The 22,116-nt window shown below is 49.2% G+C and overlaps 7 protein-coding genes across 7 annotated transcripts; 3 read left to right on the top strand and 4 right to left on the bottom strand.

The window, feature by feature from the left end:
* Positions 1-667: 667 nt before the first annotated feature.
* Positions 668-3,439, bottom strand: BP5553_01154 (Uncharacterized protein; the record flags this gene model as incomplete). The annotated part of the gene is made up of 2 exons (XM_032009777.1): positions 668-2,160; positions 2,824-3,439. 2 exons carry the CDS (start codon positions 3,437-3,439, stop codon positions 668-670), a joined length of 2,109 nt encoding a protein of 702 aa, XP_031873831.1.
* A 1,302-nt stretch (positions 3,440-4,741) lies between these two features.
* Positions 4,742-6,105, top strand: BP5553_01155 (putative metal-dependent amidase; the record flags this gene model as incomplete). The annotated part of the gene is made up of 2 exons (XM_032009778.1): positions 4,742-5,407; positions 5,470-6,105. 2 exons carry the CDS (start codon positions 4,742-4,744, stop codon positions 6,103-6,105), a joined length of 1,302 nt encoding a protein of 433 aa, XP_031873832.1.
* A 1,514-nt stretch (positions 6,106-7,619) lies between these two features.
* BP5553_01156 (uncharacterized protein) lies at positions 7,620-8,444 on the bottom strand (the record flags this gene model as incomplete). Its single annotated transcript, XM_032009779.1, has 1 exon — positions 7,620-8,444. The coding sequence occupies one exon, from the start codon at positions 8,442-8,444 to the stop codon at positions 7,620-7,622; it is 825 nt and encodes a 274-aa protein (XP_031873833.1).
* Positions 8,445-9,075: 631 nt separating this feature from the next.
* BP5553_01157 (putative Synaptic vesicle transporter SVOP) lies at positions 9,076-10,592 on the bottom strand (the record flags this gene model as incomplete). The annotated part of the gene is made up of 4 exons (XM_032009780.1): positions 9,076-9,916; positions 9,968-10,204; positions 10,293-10,348; positions 10,401-10,592. The coding sequence occupies 4 exons, from the start codon at positions 10,590-10,592 to the stop codon at positions 9,076-9,078; spliced, it is 1,326 nt and encodes a 441-aa protein (XP_031873834.1).
* Positions 10,593-11,541: 949 nt separating this feature from the next.
* Positions 11,542-13,169, top strand: BP5553_01158 (uncharacterized protein; the record flags this gene model as incomplete). The annotated part of the gene is made up of 2 exons (XM_032009781.1): positions 11,542-11,900; positions 11,954-13,169. 2 exons carry the CDS (start codon positions 11,542-11,544, stop codon positions 13,167-13,169), a joined length of 1,575 nt encoding a protein of 524 aa, XP_031873835.1.
* Positions 13,170-14,471: 1,302 nt separating this feature from the next.
* Positions 14,472-16,531, top strand: BP5553_01159 (Siderophore iron transporter-like protein; the record flags this gene model as incomplete). The annotated part of the gene is made up of 6 exons (XM_032009782.1): positions 14,472-14,710; positions 14,775-14,992; positions 15,051-15,103; positions 15,158-15,500; positions 15,556-15,808; positions 15,856-16,531. 6 exons carry the CDS (start codon positions 14,472-14,474, stop codon positions 16,529-16,531), a joined length of 1,782 nt encoding a protein of 593 aa, XP_031873836.1.
* A 1,271-nt stretch (positions 16,532-17,802) lies between these two features.
* On the bottom strand, positions 17,803-19,701 carry BP5553_01160 (uncharacterized protein; the record flags this gene model as incomplete). The annotated part of the gene is made up of 3 exons (XM_032009783.1): positions 17,803-18,714; positions 18,762-19,293; positions 19,349-19,701. The coding sequence occupies 3 exons, from the start codon at positions 19,699-19,701 to the stop codon at positions 17,803-17,805; spliced, it is 1,797 nt and encodes a 598-aa protein (XP_031873837.1).
* Positions 19,702-22,116: the final 2,415 nt, after the last annotated feature.

Genomic DNA, 22,116 nt, shown 5'->3' on the forward strand with positions numbered 1-22,116 from the left:
GACCGAGACAAATGCGATAGTTGCTGAAAATAAGAATAACAACACCCTCATCGGAAAGAATGAGAAGTCTTATTTATAGGGATGAGGAGCGCAAATAAAGCTAAAGAATAGTCATCGAGTGGATGGGGATTTCAAAGAAATAGACTTCTCAGCCTTACATAGTAACTTAGTAATGATGGTTAATCGTGGTCGTAGTGGTCGATCAGCAGCTGGTGAGTGGTTGGTGATGCTTACAGCAGTCTTCCGTAAGCAACGTCATAAGCCGACCTCGGTAGATTGTCGGAGAAGGCTGAGCGCCCATCGCGAAAGGCTGGGCTGGAACTGCAGTTAATACATTCGGTTCAATGCCGTGCTTAATTGTACTGGCTTAACTTAAGGGTAGAGGTAGAATGGCTTTTTCTGTGGAGTCTGGACATGGTCTGATTCTCTCTTCGGAGCCTGGAGAGCTTTCTGGAATACGAATACGCAGTACTCACAGCCCAATCCAGTCCCCCGCCACATAACGGCCCATACTCTACCAAGCGAATTACTGATTTAGAGTATTAGGGTTGTCAATTTCAAGGCTCCATCATTAAGAGGCCTAGACGTGGAGAATTAGTAAATCAAATATTCGTAAGATTATATGATATTGCAGCGCTCTGGATCTTGTGCAGAACCAGGTCCAAATCTAAATGTCTAACCCTTTAACACAAAGCCAAAGCACAATGGGGACAACAACATTGTCATTCCCACCAGTGAGCACTGCCTCCGTAAGACTAGCCACAGTCGCAGCAACGCCCGCCTTCCCAACCGTTAAGGCCCAGGTATTATCATTATTCCCGGGCCAGCCTCCAATTCTAAGCCATGCTTTTGCCAGTACCAACGCCATACTCACTGCGGAAGCAAAAGCTACGCTGCCCTCAATGCTTTTGCCGCCCCCCCAAATCCATTTGTGACGGCCGAAGCGTCGCCCTATTAAAGACGCTGCAGCGTCCCCTAAACCAACACAGATGACGCCGCTGACCATGCTGACTTCCCTAGTGGCAACCTCCCAACCAAGAAGATAACCTTTGCCAGTCCTTGGGAGGGTTCCCAGTGAGAGCCAGAGCGGAATGGCGCACCCGATGAGAAGAAAAATATGTGAAATGACGACGGGTCCTTTGAGATCCCTCCCATCGACATAAGGAGTTAAAAAATACGCCAAAGATTTTGACAGCGGCGGAAGTTGAGATGCCCGAAATAAGTCGAGCAATAAGAAAGTGGCAAGCATCAATCCCAGTGCGAGTGATGCAAATGTTGGGTCCACGTAGGTGGCGGGAAGAAGCATGGCTACCATCATGAAATGGAAGACCTTCCGTCGAGTATCAACTTCATAGATGGTAGAGAGGCGGAAAACGATCGCTAGACCAACCACGATGATCGCCAACCAGTATGCACAAAGGATCAAGCGAGTATTAGCTTCTCCGAACGAAGCATGCCTTAGATGCTCAACCCAACCCAAGTGGCAGGACTCTTGGTTCTCGTCGCCACTCCGTGGCGGGAGGCAGATCCATCGCTGAAGGTTGGCCTTTACAACCTCCATCCTGAACCAGGGAAGATCTCCAAAGAGATAGCCTAGGGCCCATCCTACCGGCTCGTTTCCATAGAGAGCGAATATCCCAACATATTCCCTGACGGGACCCAAAATTATAACTAGTATGCAGGTATAGACCCATCCTGCGTATAACCACTTTCGCGCAGTTGCTTGCGTTTGTGTCAGGGAGAAAAATGACTGGATACTTGACGATGCAGTTCTCTTTCTGCGGCCTGATCGGGTCATTTTGTTAGACTTGATGGGAGTATCGGCAACGGCTGACATCGTATGTCTTCGTTGTACATTGAACGTGGTGTTGGGCTCCGCACATGCAAAGCTGTTTCTAGATTTATGCTCCATCTTAGGTTCAATGGCTGATATTGACCAATTCTCGCATGCTTCCTCATTTGCTGGTGAGATTTGGGTTTTCAGCTGGAGTTTGGACGAGAATGAACGTGTGGCCCATCTCCCTATGGTGTCCTCGTCGCTCGAATCGCTAAGGGCGCCGTTTGGAACAAAGTAGGTGCCGCCAAGCTTCCCAAAGAGACCAGACTTCTTGCTCAGGCTTGAAATCTTAGGACGTCTAAAGCGCCACTTCGGGACCCTAGCTAATGTTATACCCCATTTTAGCACGTGTGAGCATGTAATCAATACCCCAATACCACAGCCCCAAAGCACAACTTTGAGGATGATAGCCTGGGGAGACGAGCTTAAAAGCAATAACTCGATCAATGATATTGAGAGAAGTTGCAGTTCCGCAGGAAGCAGACTTGTCGTTGTAAGGTAACTTAAGGTCTCACATAATGCCAGGTGAAGAGGATGTAAAATAACCAATATTTCCGGATCGATTTTAGTGTTCGAGCGAGGTGATTCAAGCAATGTAGACGTCCGATCATTTTGTGGGAATAGCATAACAAGGCAAGAAAGCAACCAATGGGATACATTCAATCCTTCTAATCCTCCGATTGAAGGTATCAAGTGCCTCGGCAGTGAAGCTATGGCCAATATGACGCTTGGTAATAGCTGGGCAGGGTTGCTTATGGAAAGCAAAAGAGACACGAGCATTGTAATAAGCGGTGGATAGAGCAACGGAGCCGGATCAAAAGCTGGGGGGATGGCAATCGGAAACGGTCGCTGCCATGGCCGAGAAGGGTTTATATGCCGTAATAATCGAAATGGGTATAAGGATATCAAAGATAATGTGATGAGAGACTGGGTTGCCAGTTCTGTACCTGTTAGCTTCGGTCGATATCATGGATTCAGATGCTTACCCCTTCTCCAAAGCCATATGAGCTGCCTTGCTTCGGGGTTTAAACAGATTATCCCAGCAATGCCTCCCAAAAGCGCTGCCTCCAGTAATCTCCTTGCAATCTCGTCCCTGCGCTTCTGTCGAAGCTTATCTGCGACCCTCCGTACAGCATCCTCTTTCAAGCCTGATGCTGGCCGATCCAAACTCCGCAGATAGCCTTGTAGTTTCTTGGTGGAATCAATGCTCTGTATTGCTGGGGATGGAAGAGGACTCGGTGATCTAGAGAGATTGACATCTGCGCCTCGGAGGCCCTTGCGGGCCCGGAGCTTTGGAGCTGGTAAACCCTTCAGAAAATGCTCATCATCAGCCTCGGTGCCACTATCGCTATTCGTGGACTCTCGATATCTTTCGGGCGAAAACCGCGCCCCTTGCTGCCCCTCATCGTCTGTATTCCGATTCGAACTCGAAGGGGATAGTCCGTGGGGAGCATCGGTCTCGAGTCTTTCGGATGCATGCAGCAATTCGAATCGTTGTCGGTGGTATGGGTGAGGGGACCGGGAGAGTCGCCTGAGCGCATCTTCTCGTAGGTTTTGCGCTTGGGATTGCTGTTCTAATGGCGGTACCAGATGTTCAACCATCGCGAGCTGGTGCCGACGGGCTAGGGACGCTCCTAGGTAAGTTCCGAGTCAATCATTTCTATGCGCCAATATGGTAAAGAGGGATGATCATAGACACCCAGAAAGCTAAGATGGGGCGGTGGTATTTCTAGCTCTGAATGAGCTGCGTTCCGGGTGGAGGACCATATATATGTACCTAGGGTAAGTACGGACGGAGTATTGTGTTCACATGCCAGTTGTTGGGGCCAAGACACGTCGAACGTAAGATACGATGGACAGGTGGAATCAACTTGATCGTTGCCTGAGGCGGAAAGCTTCATGTTCCACCCATCACCCAAGCTCGGCTAAGCCCCCTGAAGCCCCTGCATCGGCTCAGCCCTAAATCAAATAAACCCATCATCATCATCACCATCACCATCACCATCACCAACCACGTCGCTCCATCTGCGCAAACTGGGATATATCAGCAATATTGGACGGCATGAAATCAACGCGCGATAATCGACAGTCTTTAGCTCGGAGAAGTTATATTGCGAAACCTAGAATCTATATTGATCATATCGGCTGGACCAGCAATCTTGGGGTTCCCCATAAATAGATAAGCAGTAGTAGCTAATTGTCGCCATAGATCGGAAATTATTAAACCCGAAGTTCTTGCGACCTTTGCGCTTCGTCTGTTGTTGTGTACGGAGCAATGTCTAATTTTGGGTGACTTACGTCGGCCACGGTGTCATTATGTTAACTTTCTTGTATATACACTACTGATATTTTGTATTAACTGCGCGAGTCTAACTGTTGAATTTTGCAACTTATAGAATAGACCTGTTAAAGGAGCTAATAAGGCTTAAGCTAGGACTTTAATACAGGCAGTAATTAGCTCTAAATATATATATATATATATATTTGATCAAATTAGAAGACGAATATGGATACTCAAGCCTAAGTGCTAAATAGGGGAGCGTTAGAAATACGTATATAGATTAGTGTTGCTGAGTCAGGCTTGGCGTAGACACGTCCTATATAACCGGGCACAAGGCCCATACTCTTGCAATTACATTAATCGTGATAATCCATACTTTGGATTGCCCTTACTTTGACTATATCTACTTATAGTTAGTCCCAACAACTAGTACAGGCGTCGAGCGGGGACTTGACATTCAGAGTTGAATCCCTCGAGCTGTATCCTACTGCTCTCCACCCTTATGCAGAACCACCTAGGACCTTAAGTCGCAAGTAAAGACCTCAGCCGTTATAAAGTTCCAGAATTGCCTTGTTCTAATAAATCCTTTCGCTAGGCAAATGCCGCTATTACAGCCTTCGACTATGGATTTAAATCGTCGAGTCACCAGCTCTCTAACCGACCTACTTCTCGCAGCACCTATAGACACCGAGAAATACGAGGCGCTCTACAAGCACTTCCATGAGCACCCTGAGCTCTCGAATCTTGAGGTTAAAACTGCCAAAACGATTGCAGATCAACTATCGCGTCTCCAGGCTTTCAAAATCACCACCAATATTGGCGGTCACGGCGTCGTCGGCGTGCTAAAAAATGGCCCAGGGAAAACTATCCTCCTACGCGCTGACATGGACGCCCTCCCAATCTTGGAGGCAACCGGCCTTCCCTACTCCAGCACAGTCACCATGCTCGACGTCGAGGGCGTCGTGCGGCCGGTGATGCACGCGTGCGGCCATGACATGCACATGACGTGTCTCCTCGCTGCAGCTGAAACGCTTCTCAAGCTTAAGCAAAGCTGGAGCGGTACGTTAATTGTGCTGTTCCAGCCTGCAGAGGAGCGTGGCAGCGGAGCGAAGGCGATGATAGATGATGGCCTGTATGATAAGCACAAGATCCCCCTGCCCGACTTTGTGCTCGGCCAGCACGTGATGGCAATGCGAGCGGGAAGCGTGGGATCGAAGATGGGGACGATTATGGCCGGGGCGGATAGTATGAAAATTACACTGTTTGGGGTTGGTGGCCATGGGTCGCAGGTGGGTGGTTACTACACAGTCTATTATCTACTCCGTTCAAGAGCTGACATATACGACTACAGCCACACCGGACGATTGACCCTGCGGTCATGGCGGCTCACGTTGTAGTACGCCTCCAGACTATCATCAGTAGAGAGATCAATCCAAGTGATGTTTCCGTTCTGACAGTCGGGAGCTTGCAAGCCGGGCATACAGAGAACATCATCGCAGACTCGGCAGAAATTGGCATCGATATACGTAGCGTGCGACCGGAAACGCGCGAGAAGCTTCTGGCCTCAATCCGGCGAATCGTCAAGGCTGAATGCGAAGCAAGCGGTTCGACGGTCGCACCCATATTCAAAATGACTCGGCACCTGCCAAACACCGTGAATGACGAGTCGATGATGAAAACGCTAGTGAAGAGCTTTGGTGAGTATTTTAAAGACGACTTTGATGCAAATATACCAACTACTACCATCGCGGAGGACTTTTCAGTTCTCGCCACATCGCAGTGTCGACCTTGTGCATTTTGGCATTGGGGAGGAATAGAGGAAGGGCTGTGGGATCAGAGGCTGAAGGAGGGGAGAATTGATGATATTCCCGCTAATCATACGGCGAGATTTGCGCCGGTAATACAACCTACGATGCGAACGGGTATTGATGCTCTCTGTGTTGCTGCTCTTGCTTTCTTTGACGAGAAGTTGCAACATAGACTATAGAGTAGAACGACCGCAGCCGTGCCAACGCAAGATTGTGTCGATTTTTACCTTTTGCGGTGTTTGCGAGGCACTTGAGCCCCCGTACCATGATCAGAGATAGCGTCTTTGCTTTGCTTCACGGTGCTGTCAACGTGAGACTACGTAATACTGGACAATCCCAGTATTGTTTAGTAGGATTAGGCACGAATCGAATGACATGTAATAATGTGGAAAATTTATACAAAGAAGGAACTGTGCTCCAACCCCGATGATAAGCAAGAGACTTGGTGTGCGGTTACTAAAAAAAGCATCCTTCTAACTGGATGAAGGTTGCGCATTTAGTACCTCACCACATTGGGGACGAAAATGCTAGTCATATGTTCGGTGAGCCTGAGAAGGGAGCGGACATCATCTGGTCAACTCAAAACACTCTCCCGGTTTAGTCCCCTAGAGGGTGAGTTTGATATTGCTTGGTGGACCATAGTAGGATACCAGAACGATGGGAGGCCAGCAGAATATAAAATTGTTGTTCTGCACCCTGCACTTCACACCCGCCACCCAGAACTCGAGCAAGATGCTAAGCTTCAAGACTACTAACAGACCTAATGCTAAATATGCGTTCTGGCCTTCTGTTACGAGCTTAATTCGCAACGTCATAATGCAGACTCCTGGGATTGCTGACAAAATTGAGATATCCGCGCGACTTGAATGTCTCAATTTCGGTCAAATATGGGGGCCTGGTTCTAGGAATAGTCTCACCTTGAGACTGGCTAGATATTTAAATAATAATTATAGTACTGTTCGCCGACTTTCTAAATTTTATAAGAAAGAGTATAGGAGCGCGGTATCGGAGTTATATACGCGTACCTACTAGGTAATGGCTGTTGAGTCTTATAATAATAGCGAAAAGAGTTTTAGACCAAATTCTCCTAAGAATATGCTATAGGACTTGAAGAGGAACTGCGGCTGGCTGCTGGTTTAGCATATAGGAAGTTTATGAATAACGGCTTGGCAATTATTCAAGACATGGAGGATGATTCGCAGAATGCGGAGTAGCTAATAAGGAATTTAAAGCGCACAGCACTACATTATAAGTCATAAAGGCAGTTTCAACCATACGGTTGTGTATTGGAGATAAGACTGAGTAGTAGCCATAGAACGTCGCATATGCCCCATAAAGAGCAGTAAAGATAATTGCAGAACCAACTCAAAGGTTGTAAAGTGGGAGCTAATCCTCGTTGTCATCTGCACCCTATCGATTGCCTCCACGACTCATTGCCTTCCGGGCTATTTAAACGCCTGAAATTCAGGATATATATTCAAATTGTTGAGCCAGGTGATGTGGCCTGGAGTGGTAAGTGCCGAATACGGTTCGTGTATTCGGCCAACTGCCCTTCTATATCACAGGCAGCTTTTGCTCGGAGCGGTCGGCTCCAAGGTCGCCCATCGTCGCACGATTCACTCCTTCTCCCTTCCCCCAAAAGGACCTACTAATTCGGTACGTGTCCAAAATTCCTTTCGGTTTCGCTCTTGACCTATCCTCCTTCTTCCTTAATTGTTGCTAGCGACTCTAGCTTTGGCGGAATCGGGGGAGGGAAGAGAGGAGCCGCTATAATTCCGGTGTCGTGGGACGAGGTAGTAGTTTTGCGTGGGTTAATAGGTTGTATGGGTGTGCTAGATGAGGCAGAGTTTGTAGGTATGCTTTTTTCTTCCTCCCTATTGCTACCAGTAGTGAGAGAGCTGGCATATGCGGGTTGTAGCCCTCCTGCCTTGTCGTCTTCCTCACTCTCAGACGCCGCTTTATTCTCTTGCTCTCTTTTCTTTTGCCCAGCGAAATGGCCATCCGGAAGAGGTTCTACTATCTTCATCTTCTTGTTTTCTCGCCTCCCCTCCGGCTCAATTTCCTGTACTCCCTTGCTATTGCCAGCCCGTGCCGCGTCTGCCGCGAACACCTCTCCGTTATCACCTTCCAGCTCACATACATTAAAAATTGTCCCCAGCTCATGAGCGTTATGCTGCGTAATAAGCTCCTGGGCCATCTGCGTCTCACTCTGTGTCCCATCATCCGTTCCTTTCTTTCCCGCTGCCATTCGGTTTCGTCTTCGGTAACAGCGGTAGGAATACAATAACGCGGCGGCGGCGAGGATAGCAGAAATAACTGTCCCAACCACAACCCCTATCGTGGCATTTCTTGAGATATTAGAACTTGACGTGGTGCTACTCGGTGCCGGTGTCGGGGTAGTCGTTTCCGTTGTGGTTATCTGTGGTGGGGAGATTGTATATATCAGCGTGCTCGGTTTGGGAAGGGTTGTAAAAAATGATAGACTTGGTGGTACGAAGGAATGGAGGTCAGACTGCATTTTGAAAGGGTATATTTGGATGTTCAACTGTTAGTCTACATTCCTGTTGTGATCAGTTGAATCAGTTACATAGATATGAAAAAGCTGGGCTCCTCGAGGGGTATAATCGGACGTCCGCAGCTGTACTACATGCACTCTTACTTAAAGGGATAGCCTGGCCGGATAATGAGTTGAATGAATGTGACATGTGTAAGCGAATTCCGAGTAACCCTCGGCAGACCTTTCAAAGTGTCAAGATGCGGACATGGAATTTGATATTGCTAATCAGGTCGTAGATCTCGTATAATATCAATGCGAGGTGACGCGTTTAATCACCACCAATGATTTGGGATTTCCCCCCATTCGCGCTTCCCTAGTTTGGGACTGATATCCCACATATCAAAACAGGGTAGAGCTATACCATACCACTTGGCTGGGAGTGAAACAGATAACGTATAATGTGATGAGTGGAAGCAAATGGACAACTTGAGACATATAGAGTGAAATGTACTATAAATATTCAAAATTCACACAGTGCCCTGAACAATTGGTCGACAGCTCAGATGCAAGTGTGTTAGTTCTTGTCTTAGATTCGATAAGAATATAAGTTGGGGAAAAACAGGTTGTAGGCAGTAGGATGGACAGAGAGCCTCTAGTAGCTAGACTGTTTTTTGGCTCGTAGTTTAGCACCACATCGCCAAAGCAACCCAGTCGACGGTAGGCCTATTCCAATGGATAGGAAAGCCAGCATACTGTTCCCCCAACCGTATCCTAGTGTCTCATACATTCTGGGAGCGAAGAGCGGGAAGGCGAAAGCAGTTAAACTACGCAAAAACTGCGTGGCAGCCGACGCGGAGCTAACATGTTCGGGGTACGAGTCCATCACGTATGCTTGAAGCGTCGTGCCGAAGACCTGCATACCTAGAGACAAGACGGCAGCACCGAGGTCCACAACCAGCCAGAACATATTGTATTGAGCGGCCCAGCCATAGAGCAGGAGACCTATCGGCGTCAGGATTGCACCAGGTACCATTAACGGTATGCGTAACTCGGGGGAGGAGTTGCCGCCCGCTCGGGCCGTTAGCTTGCGGTAAGTGTAGTCCATCGAAGGACCGCAAATCTGGGCACCAGCAACCTCACCCAAACATAGGGCAATGTAGTGAAAACCAGATATGGAAACTGGTTCGCCATAGGCTGAAACAAAAAGACTGGAAAAGCTGGAAAGGGCAAAATATAGCAGTCCATAGTTGATGGCGCCCAGAATGGCTTGGATCTGCACAATAGGATGGAACATTAATAGTCGGAGAGGCCTCGAAAGACTGTTTTGCAGCTTCCAGGCGGCTGAGCGGCCTTCTTCGCGCGTCTCAATCTCGGCGTAGTACCGAGGATCGGCCGTGTTCTTACGCAAGCTCTCCGCTTTTCTGTGAAGGAGAAGGGGTGCATATGTCTCAATAACGAAGGGGATCGAGGCTACCGCGAGGATTGCTTGCAAGCTGGACGTCGACCAGAATCTCCACCTCCATGATGTCTACTCGGTGATAAACCCTCCAAGGATCGGGCCGAAGGCCGCACCGAGGAGTGGCACCAGGAGGTAGATACCAAGCGATCGTCCCCTCTGTTCGGGGGGCCAGACATCACCCAAGACACCGTATCCAAGGGCGTATACTGCGCTGGCACCAAAACCGGCCAGAAGGCGGGAGGCGAGGAGCAGACCCTTAGAGTTGGCAAACCCGCAAATAAGATTCCAGATCAAGACCCAGACGTTGGTAATGAATAATCGGCTTTCTACCGTATATCTCCGATAGAGGGCCAATCACAAGGGGGCCAGGGGCGGTTGCAAGTAGATAAACCGAGAGACACATGACTGACTCGAGGTTGGTCATATTAAGATCGATTGCGATGGTGTTAATTGCGGATGCCATTATCTATAAGCAGAGTTTATAAGTACGTATTTCAATACTCTAAAGGCAGTCTTACGGTTGAGAGCATGATACGGTTGAAGCCTGTTGCAGTCAAGGCTGCCGTGACGCCCCATTTGGTTTTCTTCGACCAATTCTGGGGGTTTTCCGGGTCATCTGGACTGAAAGTCACGAGGAATGCCTCATTTCCATCTCTCTCCTTCTCGACCGCCGTCTCCGTTTGCTGAGGGGCTTGTTCAATGTCAGCCATATATTCTAGTAAAGGTGCACGTCAAGTACCTAGGTAGCCTAAGAAGATCGGTGAGAGTCTGAGAGATGTAGGCGAAAAAGATTTTATAATGCTAGGGGATGACTGCCAACTTGAAGATCTTGATCTAATAATCCATCCGGCCTCCAGCAAACCAATCGGCGAGCTTCGGCGATAAACGAGATACCAATCGCTGGCCAGTTGCATGGGCTGAAGTTGGCTTTGGTAATTGTCTAGTGCCAGCTGATCTTATCTGATATGATCTTGTCTATTACAGGAAGCTGCCTAGAGTGGTGTAGGCAGCGTACAGTACCTCCTTAGGTAGCTATGCAGCTTTCTCGTAGCATGGAACGGTCCGCCGGGTCTGAATTCGGGGTCAGCTAGAGCTCCTTTTCAAGGCCAATGGAAATGCCCACCTTTTCAGCTGCCAGGAGGCCCATGAGAGGGCATTCTGCGTGGGTACAAAGGCAGCAAGAATGTGCAGCTTATAATAGGGACTGAGCAAAGGCGTGTTGGAAAGGGGTTCCAGAGGTGACCTCTGTGACGGGGGAGAGCCCCGTATTATAGAGCTTGAACGCGGTGGTGGGCCCGTTCACGCGACTTGCGCGGTCGGTAAGGCACCGCGACTGAGACTATAGGATAATAATGAAAAAAGCATTTAAAATTTAAGGTATTTAACTACCTCTTTTGAGGTCCGTAGTTGTTAACATCAATAATCTAGTCGGAGCTTACAAAATACATAATCTAGGTACCAATGCTTCTATTACTTATAGCTTCGCTGCCTTGTGGGGTGTTTCGACGATGAACGGGGGGTTGCTGCCTGCAGGTCCGTTTACCTAGGCGAGGTGAATGCTCCGTACGAGCAAAGCGTCAGAGAGGTAACAATAAGGTATATAATATTTGACTACGCTCCTTAACTCACGATACTGCCACTGACGGTATCTCCTTAAAGATGCCTTCTCTGGCAGAACAGTTCGCCAGACTCCCCGAGCTGCTTGCGTGCCTCGGCCAGTGTGTACTAAACAGGAGACTACTCTACGACCTATGCCTAACGAGCAGGACTTTCAATGCGTCATTCACGGCTTTTCTGTATGCGGAGGTATGGTTTACGGAGCAGAATGCACACGTTCTCTTCGAGGACTTCGAGGGGCTTCTCAATAATAAGTCATGGAAATATACCAAGACCCTCGATTTCACTATTCGCCGTCAACCACTTCCGGATACAGATCGTTCCGAGGGGGAGCTGTGCCAGCTGTATAATGAAGCCGCGCAAGAGCTTCTACTGCGGACGAGGGGATTAATACGTTTCTCGTACGTGTTGCAATGGGCGTGATTGTAATGTACTAACTTTATTGCCCTCGCAGTTGGGAACATCAACCGTTGTACGCGACCACTTTATCGACCTTATACCACCAATGTCCACGTCTTCAATCCTTGAAAGTCCACTATCCATATGATATTGAGGGAATGCTCGGCATAGCCGTCGAATCTAGCTGGGACCACCGTGACGGGCTCTGGGAATTACGTCCCTTATTTGCGACACAGGACCTCTCGCTCTTCACCGATTTAATCGAACTCGAAATTCACGAAATTCATGGTGATCTCACCGACATGCGGAGGGGAATTGTGGATATCCTACTCAAATCTCCCAATATGGGGAGTCTCAGCTTATCATTAAACGCCGACACACTGTTTCGTATCGAGCAGGACGGAACGGAAGAGCAGATGGACGAATATATCCGGTTTTTTAATTGTCTAACTGATGAATATGTAGCGAGAGGTGGCGGACAACTCAAGCTGCGCAAGCTAGCGTTAGAACTCAGCTTCACCCCACTCCAAGACGAACAGCAAGAACCGACGAATTATCTTGATCGTTTGACGGACCTTGCGCTTTTGGAGGAAGCGTACATCGGGAATGGTGGGCTTGAAATGGCGCTCTCCATCGAACAAGGTGACACCCACATAGGGTGGGGCAACTTCACGCCCTCTACCTGTCCCAAACTCAGCACCTTCGGCTTTTACCAAGTCACAGATGAAGTAAAACGATGGGTGAAGGAGCTCGAGCCGGGATACTTAAGCCAACTGAGATTGGATGACTCAAAGGGGGAGGACATCTCGGATTTCTGTGCATTGTTCGAAGGCATCGATACGATATACAGTTCAAGACCAAGTATGTTGACTATAGTCAAGGCTGTTAAATCTTTGGATGCGCATGGCGCCTTTCCTCTTCCGACCTTTCCCAGTCTTCAAGCTCTTTCCATCAGCCTAGAGTATATCACGCCGGTGATCAAATCCGCGTTTCTCACCTGGGTCAAAGGGCTGACGTGCTTGGAGCAACTATCCCTCCACCACACCCGCTGGAAACTAACCGACGAAGAATATGAGATTTTCGGCCGCAAAATCGCCCTCAACAACAAGAAACTACGATACTTGAAGCTTGAAGGCCTTGCGTGGCGCGTTTGGCACGATGGAGAGTATAAAGGACGCGGCGTTTGCCGTCTTGAGAAACTAGATAGATTTGAGTCAAGAGAAGTGGAGGCGTTCAACCTGAAGCCGTGCTTCTCATCCACGGGCTTCTAAAATGCGCCTCACACTAGAGGCTATCTGACCAACGGTTATTTCCTTGGAAACCCCCGTTGCATTATAAAAGCCATCAAACATTAATCCCTTACAGCACGGCTGCCAGTTTCTTTTTGCGTTACTTTGTTTTCGTAGTGACTATGCGTAGTATGTATAATGTATATGGCCGGTAGGTTTAGGTCGAATGGTATCGATGAAACTTGTTTATAATGGGTGATGGTAGATGTATATAAGCAAACTGCAAACTGCAAACTGCAAACACAGGAAGGCCAAGGCGGGAAGACAACCAGAAGGATTGGCGCGCGCACTGACTCGCAAATAACCCACTCGGCCCGGGGATACTTGTCGCCCCACGGTCTTGGAAATGTCTAATAATAATCAGATCATCTTATCTGATCCTTTCCCAATAACCAACAGCGACATAAGCGATCACGTAACACACAACAGGGACAAAAGACTCTCCGGTCATCTCCGGTACGCCACCAGCGACAGGTCGAGTCGGACGGAGTCTGAGTTACTTGTACGAGGTAGAGTACTGTACATGCAACGCAACGGCTTTGAAGGTTGGATCGGGCAATCCATAGCCGCTCTCGCATACATTGTCCTTCGTACAAGGACAGAGTGTTGTAGCAGTTTGCTGATAGCGCAACGACGGCGTCGACCCTAGCACTGACAACTAACACCAGGAGAGGATATGCCGCGCGAACCGGCCGAGAGGGTGCCTAATCTAATCAGATGCAAACTCTGCGACTCTGCGGCACTACAGTACGACACTACGCCCTGTATTCTATAGCATGTGGAAAAGATGGTCGCCCTCAAGCTTCGTAGCTACTGCGCTATAGGTAAGGTATAGGTATAGGTATAGCTTACTCGAGTACTCTGAACTTCAACGAAGTATGGTGCTATTAGTACCCGTCAACCATGCGCACCCCAAAGTTGTCCAGCAATGCGCCCAGACTAGTACTGGGCCATTAGGGTATAGACTCTGGGAAATATCAGATAGAACGGCGGTTAACAAGCTCACCAACTATGCACGAAAGTGGAGGAAACCCCGTTCTTTCGTTGCCCCCCCCCACCTTGATGAACATGGGTACGTCCTTCCCATGAAATCCCTAATGCTCCGGGGATCGACAGGACCTGAGCAGAGGGGTGAGGCTGCAGGAAATAAAGCTTCGACGATCGCCGCCCTCGTAGGATCGTCCTCTCCATCTCCTAAAATCTGTTTTGTTACCTGCATCTCATACCACTGACGGCTTTGGGGAGGGCCTTTCCACTCACGCAAGGGACGAGAAGACCGCCACGATGAAGTTCCACGGATTCCGTAGCAACAAGGTCGCGGAGCGTAACATCGCCATTGGCGATAATCCACCAGCCACGTCTGAGAATCAGAATGGCGACGCCGAGAAGAACACTGGTGCCACTGTCGACGAGGATGGTTCTCTGGAGCAGGTCCCTAGCAGGGACGTTCAAGAAGGTGTGAAGAAGGTCGAAGCCGTCACATTGACTTGGACGAGGAGCGAATTGATCATGGCATATGCCTTGTGAGTGGGCGGTCTTAAAAAAATACACTAGCATAATTAAATTCGAGAGCTGATTTTAATGTAGTATCTTTTTGGTCTTTTTCATGATCTCTATGCAACAGCAGATCCAATTCAACCTGAGTTACTATGTAACATCCTCCTTCGCCTTGCTCCCTTTGACGGGTACCACCTCGATCATTTCCAGCATTGTTGGCGGCGTATTCAGGCTACCCACCGCTAAGTTCATCAATATCGTTGGACGTGCCGAGGGTTTTGCGATCATGACCGGTTTCACTACCATTGGTAAGGCGCTCTGTATTGCAATTGCTCTCTGTTCTGTTTACTGAAACGTGTATTCCAGCTCTTATAATGATGGCAGCCTGTCGCAACGTCGAGACCTATGCAGCCGGGCAAGTATGCAATTCATCCATCAAGCTTCCTGGAAAAACCATAGTCTAATCGCACTAGGTATTTTACTGGGTTGGTTTCAATGGCATGACCTATGTCTTGGACGTCTTCATGGCGGATACCTCGAGTCTGAAGAATCGAGCATTGGTCTTTGCTTTCTCGACAACCCCATATATCGTTACGACCTTCATCGGGCCCAGAGCAGCCCAGTCCTTCATCGAGACAAGTGGCTGGCCTTGGGGTTATGGCACGTTCGCGATAGTGACCCCCGTTATTACGATCCCTATTCTTACGCTTCTCTGGGTCAATCAACGCAAGGCCATCCGAGACGGTCTCTTGGTCAAAGAGGAGAGCGGACGGACCGTTCGGCAAAGTGTTGCGTTCTATTTCTGGGAATTTGATTGTCAGTCTGGTCTTATCGGGTCTTGTCGAAATGTTTGCTAATGGCGTGGGTGTAGTCATTGGCTTGATCCTCATCTGTGCTGGATTCGTTTTGGTCCTTCTCCCATTCTCGCTCGCAAGCTACCAGTCGAAAGGCTGGCGGTCTGGAATGATCATAGCCATGCTGGTGATTGGATTTGTCTGCCTCTTTGCATTTGCCGCCTATGAGAAATTCTTCGCCCCCAAATCATTCATCCCTTTCCATCTCCTGACCGACCGATCCGCCCTCGGTGCCTGTCTCCTCTCCTGCTTCGTATTCATCAGCTTTTAGTATGTCTCCCACCCCTTTTACAGTTTAAATCTAACCCCTTCTCCAGTTTATGGGACTCGTACTTTTACAACTACCTCCAAGCCGTCCACGGCCTCTCGATAACCAACGCCGGATACGTCGCAAACATTTTTAGTATCGGTTCATGCTTCTGGTCCGTCGTCGTCGCGGTGGCCATTCGGATATCAGGCCGCTTCAAGTGGGTAGCCATGGCGTCCATGTGTCTTCAAATCCTCGGCGTGGGCCTAATGATCCACTTCCGCCAGGCCAGCTCAGGAATCGGCTACGTCGTCATGTGCCAAATATTCATCGCCTTCGGCGGCGGCGCACTCGTCATTTGCGAGGAAATGGCTGTAATGGCCGCAGCACCCCATGAGCATGTCGCCACCATGCTTGCCCTCATCGCGCTTTTCACCTCTGTGGGCGGAGCTATCGGCCAGGCTATCTCAGGCGCCATTTACACCAATAAGTTCCCCGCCGCGCTCGATAGGGCGTTGCCTGGAAACAAGACACTGAATGCGGAACTGTACGGGAGCCTGCCGACACAACTACTGTATCCTATAGGCAGCCCTGAGAGAACCGCGGTTATTCATGCGTATGATGAGTCCATGTGGTATTTGACTATCGCCGCTACGGTGTTCTTAGTGCCATGCTTTGGACTAATTGCCATTTGGAAGGATTTCCGTGTTAAGGATCTGAGACAAGTCAAGGGCCGTGTTGCTTAAATCTCCGCCGCCTTGTTGGGAAAAGGTAACAAGGTAGAGTTATCTTGTTCGGTTTCGATATTAAGGGATATATTGCTTGTGCTAAAATAAAAGTCAGGTAGATAATTTGCAAGAATAATATTGCTTACTTGCGCTTCGCACCAATGCGTTTCCACCACTGTGAACCTTTCAAGCTGTTAAATGTTCCATTGTTCCCCCCCCCCCAGCATCGACCAAATATCTCCAAATTACAATAAGCCAGTATCACTTGTACCTCCTCTAACACAAAATTAGTAAAAGGGATTTCTAACATATTTTGAACAATGCCACCAAACGGTACAAATGTAGCCACCCTACCTAGGTACTCTACTTTCCATTTCCGAGTCCTCATAAGCATCCGGGAATTTTAGAGATCCCATGCCCCCGGTTCCCCGCCTCACCACCCCATACCACGTGATGACGCCCCTTTTTGAGATCTCGGCTCGGACATTCCGCATTTTTGTTGCACGTCGACATCCACAAGCCATATAGTGATCCGAGACACTTGGGCCGGTTTTTCGCAGTTCATTGGTCCAGCTTGGCTGTCTTTCCCGTTAACTCGCTTATAAACCTGAACGCCGCGGTCTGGCTTGGTACCTGAGCTATTGTAGAGCAAGAATTGGTTAATGCTATGAAATAGCATTCTACTCCATACATAGGTAGTATCGTAGGCTATCTCAAGAACCGGAATTAGTCCTAATAAGAACGGGCCCTAGAACGGAGAGACCAGATTTTAATATCGTTCATCATCACTCATGTAAAATCACCACGAGTTCTAGATATCTAATTCCACTTCACATCCATGTCGAGGAACACGAAGTTAACAGACAACCGCAACGGAGAATAAAACTCAGCGGTAAAGGCAATTTAATTGCGATTTCATGTATTTTGGGTCATAACGATCGTAAGGCTTCGTATATTTCGAAGCAAAAGTTCTTCCATCCATCTATCTAATACATCCTTTCAGAAAGAAAACTCCCCAACATCACCAAGCCTTTTGGAGCGTTCAAGAAGTTTAAGCAAAGTGCTATAAATATACAAAAAGCCTCCGGTCGCGGGCGCTCTTGCCCCCGAAGAATAAAATTTCATTTCCCGTTTAGGGCAGAAAAAATGTAAATAGAAGAGAAGTGCCAAAGTGCCAAAAAAGGTTCCGCATCAGCATTGGCTGTGCTTAATAGAAGTGAAAATAGAACGAGCAAAGATAAATCCAATGCCCGTCATGAAAATCTCTCATCCCTCAGTTTTAGGGAGCTTTAGTTCAAATGTCTCGCTCTGACACTCCTCCGGATCTTGCCCGCCGCGCTATTGGTATAGATGCTAAGTGCCTTTGCTCCACCACACACCTGACTCTTATCCCCTTCACAGGGCATCGAGCAGCGACTGTCATCGATCTTAGTCGTCTTCACCAAGCTGTTTCCGCAGAAGCATTGGCCTCCGTATTCGGTGCCGGCCATGCTGAAGCCACGCTTGCCGCAGTAATCTACGCATTTGGTGTTGGTGACAGAGTGTTGCCCAACGTCAGCGAACTCGACGCCTTTGAGGACGCGGTTGGCGCCGGTGTCATCTTCGTAGCAGCCCGTGTATGTCCAGCCTGCGATTGCGGAACTCGATCCAGTGGCTACGGGTGCAGCGGCGTCTGTGGTGACGGTCTTGTAGAACATTTCAGTGGTGTAAACGTACGATGTTACGACGCCGGGGCCGCCGGTTGCTTCAGCCTCTTGGACTGCGACGGGTGCTTTGGTAAGTGTTGTGGAGGAAGCTTTGCCACCCGTGGCCCCCGGGGCGTCTCCGTTGTCGCCAGCAACAGGCGCGGGTGATACGACAGGCTTGACTTCCGTTGGTACCTCTGCGTTGACTGCACCCTTGATTGGCTTCGTCGAAGTCGGGGATGGAGCAGCTGGAGCAGATGGAGCAGCAGTAGAAACGGGAGCGGCAGCAGCTGGAGGTGAACCGGCAACATTGACGCCCCAATCGCCGATTGGGTTCTTTCCTGGGAGTGCGGACATGGTACCGAAGATGGTTTCTTGGATTGGGCTTTGGATTTTACAGGATGTGGAGGAGTCATGGAGCCCGCCGATCAAGCCAGGGCACTTGTCCATTCCTGAATCACCGGCGTCGCAGTTGTCGATGATTTGTTGAAGTGTATTTACATCCCAGCCGGCGATCTGTTTCTAATTAGCGAAGTTCTCATTTATAGTATTTCGTAACTCACGAAGTCGCCGTGCAGTGAATAGCCAGTTGGGTCACCGTTTGAAAGTACGAAAGGTTGAGTGCCTTGTCCCTGGGTCCATCGGTCCTTGAAGACAGGAGTGTTCCAGTAGACCTCATAAAACATATGAGGGGTGTGGATCCAGCCTTCAGGGCAGTTGCCTTTGGTTGGGAATTGCATGTTCTCCTTGTAGTTCTGGAGGCCGGCAGCAGGGTTGTAGCAAGAGGGGAAGTGAATATCCGCGCGGAGGGGAGAGGCATAGCCATCGCAGTTCTGGTCTGGAAATCCCACACCGGCACCTTTATTTCCTGGATCTTGAATACCAACACCATGGAGGCCATCCGAGTTAGTCGGGTACAACGGGGTGCTGGGGTTCGATCTGGGGCAGGTAAATTGGATTGGCTGGGGAGTCCCATCAGCAAGATCCAAGATGTTCTTGCCGCCAGTCTTAGGTGGAGTCCGGAGCTTTGGGTCGCCGATCAATATGCGGAGGCCTGGTGGGAACGCTTTAATCTTATCGGTGGTAGGCTCGAAGCTGGTAAAACGCATTAGTAGTCGAATAAGCGGCGGGCAACCAAGAAATAACCTACAAGTAGTACACGTTCATGTAAAACATCTCTACGGACTCCAACATGCCAGTCTTAGGGTCCTTGAAGTAGAGTGAAGGAGTCCAGTAGTTACTCTTATCGTTCTTGACCAACGATGATGTACAGGTCGACTTCAATGCCTGATCATCCGTCATGGTTAGGGCGAATGCGTTGCCGCCTTGGATTGTATGTGCGTGTCCGGAAGCCTCGCCTGGATTGGTAAGGGGATCCATACGGCCCGATACAAGAGGACCCTTTCCATAGAAATGGTTAACTGCGAAGGTGCGTTGGGTAGCCGAGTATGCTGAAGCCGACGAGGCCAAGGCCGCCAAAAGTGAAGATTTTGTGAAGTGCATGTTTGAGGTTGGTGTTGCTACCAAAGTATGATGGAGAAAAAGAAGTTACTGTGTGAAGCAGTAGAAGTATAGGCGGCAGTGAGGTTGCTTTCTTTCGCTGATGCTGGTGCTAGTGATTGTAATGCTGTCGAAGCTGGGTGTAGACACACAAGAGTAACTTGACTCGATTGGTGCGGAAGGAATGTGATATCTGTATCAACAGATGTGAAATGAATGAATGACTGTATCAAGTGAATGGAAGGCACCGCAAAAGAGACAATACCAAACGAGCTGACAATGATGGTGGTGAGGATCAAAAAAAGATGGTGAGAGGACGAAGGACGAAGGGGGGGAAGGGACTTATATCGCCAAGGGGGCACGACGGTTGATAGCTTGTGTATCCCCGTCTCTCTCGGACTCTCCCTCGCAAAGGGCAGCCATTGCGCCGGTATAGCCTGGCGCGGGGGCTAAGCCAAAAAATGGGCCAACCTTACTTATTCTTAGAGTCCAAGCGTCGAGTCTCTGCGAGAGCGCTTCCTTGTTTGGTGATTTGGAGATTTAGGGGTGTGGATTACTTGGAGATGCGGATGCGGGATGTAGGTGCGTTACGTGCAGATTCAGATGCAGTCGACCGCGACCCGATAGCCAGACGCAGGGGCAAACGACCAGCGACCACATGGAATCCAGAAGAAACGCCCTCCTGCTTTCGTTGTTTCTGTGCTGGCAGTACATTAATTGTTGGCTTGTTAGTTTTCTTCTTAGAGTTCCCTACTCATGACACCTGTACGAAGTGGCTACTGTCCTCGTAGGTGTTACTCTGCAAAGGGAGACAACACTCACAGCGCGCTCTCTGTGGTGGTGCCTTGCAGTTGCACCCAACCAACTGCCCCTGATCGAGCGCCAAAAGACATGATGCCACTGCCATGAACCGAACAATCGCATGTTTCGAAACAGGGCGCCGGTCAAGTTGGTCTTCTCCAAGTTCTCCCACTGGCCGCCACCTGTTTTTTTTGTTTCTTGGGGTCCGCTGAACCCCACATGGCCCAGTCCCCCAGGCTGTCAGGTATTAACCTAATCTTCCGCTTGTTTCGTCTTGCCCCGTTCCTGCTCACACTACTACTGGTGACTCGCGGTGAGATCCTCCGAATAGAGTTTGCACCTAGCCCGGGCCCCGTGCTAACATTCAGGTACCCGTAATACAGTAATTTGGTATGTACGAAGTACTGTGCGTATCTGGCCCCCGGGAAGCCTGGGCGGCGAAGGCGAAGGAGCAGCAATCGTATCATGAAACGATAGGAATAAGACAGCAGCTCGCAACTGTCCTCGACATTCTTGCCGCCTTCCAACCGGCAGCCACAAGTTAGTGTAGTTTGTCCCGACGTACGGAATACTCCAAGCCTTGCCCCAGCCAGCTCTTTTCGTGAAGTAAACCGAGACTCGGATTCTCTGAAAGATAGGCGCTGTGGGATATGCTAGTCCTTCCCCTGCCTGTATCCCCTTGCACGGGAGCCTCGGGAATTCGACGGGGGAATTCGATCATATCACATCATTCCGGATTTGGGGCTGAATGCGTTCGATTCTACTCGTTCTCCAGGAGGAGGAAATTTATTCCTTCAAATGCAACCCACCTGGGTCCAGATCCCACTGCCAAAATCTTGAAACGGAGCCAAGGGTGGTTGTCGAATCAGAGCGTCCCTCCCTCGTCGGAACTGTACCTTGGGCATTCCACGTTGTTTGTTATCGGATAGTTGCTGCTCCCTGTTTCTTGGTTCCAATTTCTCGGAAGTCAACCCAACAGACGCCATCCTAAAAAGCCATAATGTCCGACTAGTATAATAAATATGAGTCGCGCTCGGAGAAGTACCTACTCCGGTCTGTGCTTGGTACTGCGTAGGTACTACGGACCAGATGCTTATTATATTTTGGCCCATGAGGGTACGAGTGTCATTTGCTTTGTATTCCGTGCCTCACAGGATTCCTCTGGGTTAGAATTTGGGGATGCTCTGCGTAGGTAGCCTGCAGGTCATCCTCCTCTTTGAATCCTAATGCGCTATCCCGTAATCCTCAACTCGAGAGAGAGAGGAGGTTTGCACCACCTCGCTCTGTTACGTCGATCCTGCTATCTGTCTCACTCTTGAGATAATATCAAAGTCTTCCTGTTGGATGGTTTGTTTTGTTTCGTCTTCCCGCAAGCCTCAACTCCCGCCCTGCCCATCCGTGATGCAAGTGAGAAGCAGTGATGTGGTGTGGTGGATCGCATGCCGTCCCGACGAAAACAATTCAAGAAATCTCCTCAGCGTCGACCTTCAATATTCTCCACCCACCACCAGCTCATAGCCTGATAGGTGACATAGGTCATTCCTCCCGGATCCGGGTTTGTTAACGCGCGTCTTTGGTTACCTGACGTCCTCCTCGTACAGGTGAAAGAAGGTTCTG

The sequence above is a fragment of the Venustampulla echinocandica genome, assembly GCF_003357145.1.
Source record: "Venustampulla echinocandica strain BP 5553 chromosome Unknown scaffold_0, whole genome shotgun sequence".
Lineage (NCBI taxonomy): Eukaryota > Fungi > Ascomycota > Leotiomycetes > Helotiales > Pleuroascaceae > Venustampulla > Venustampulla echinocandica.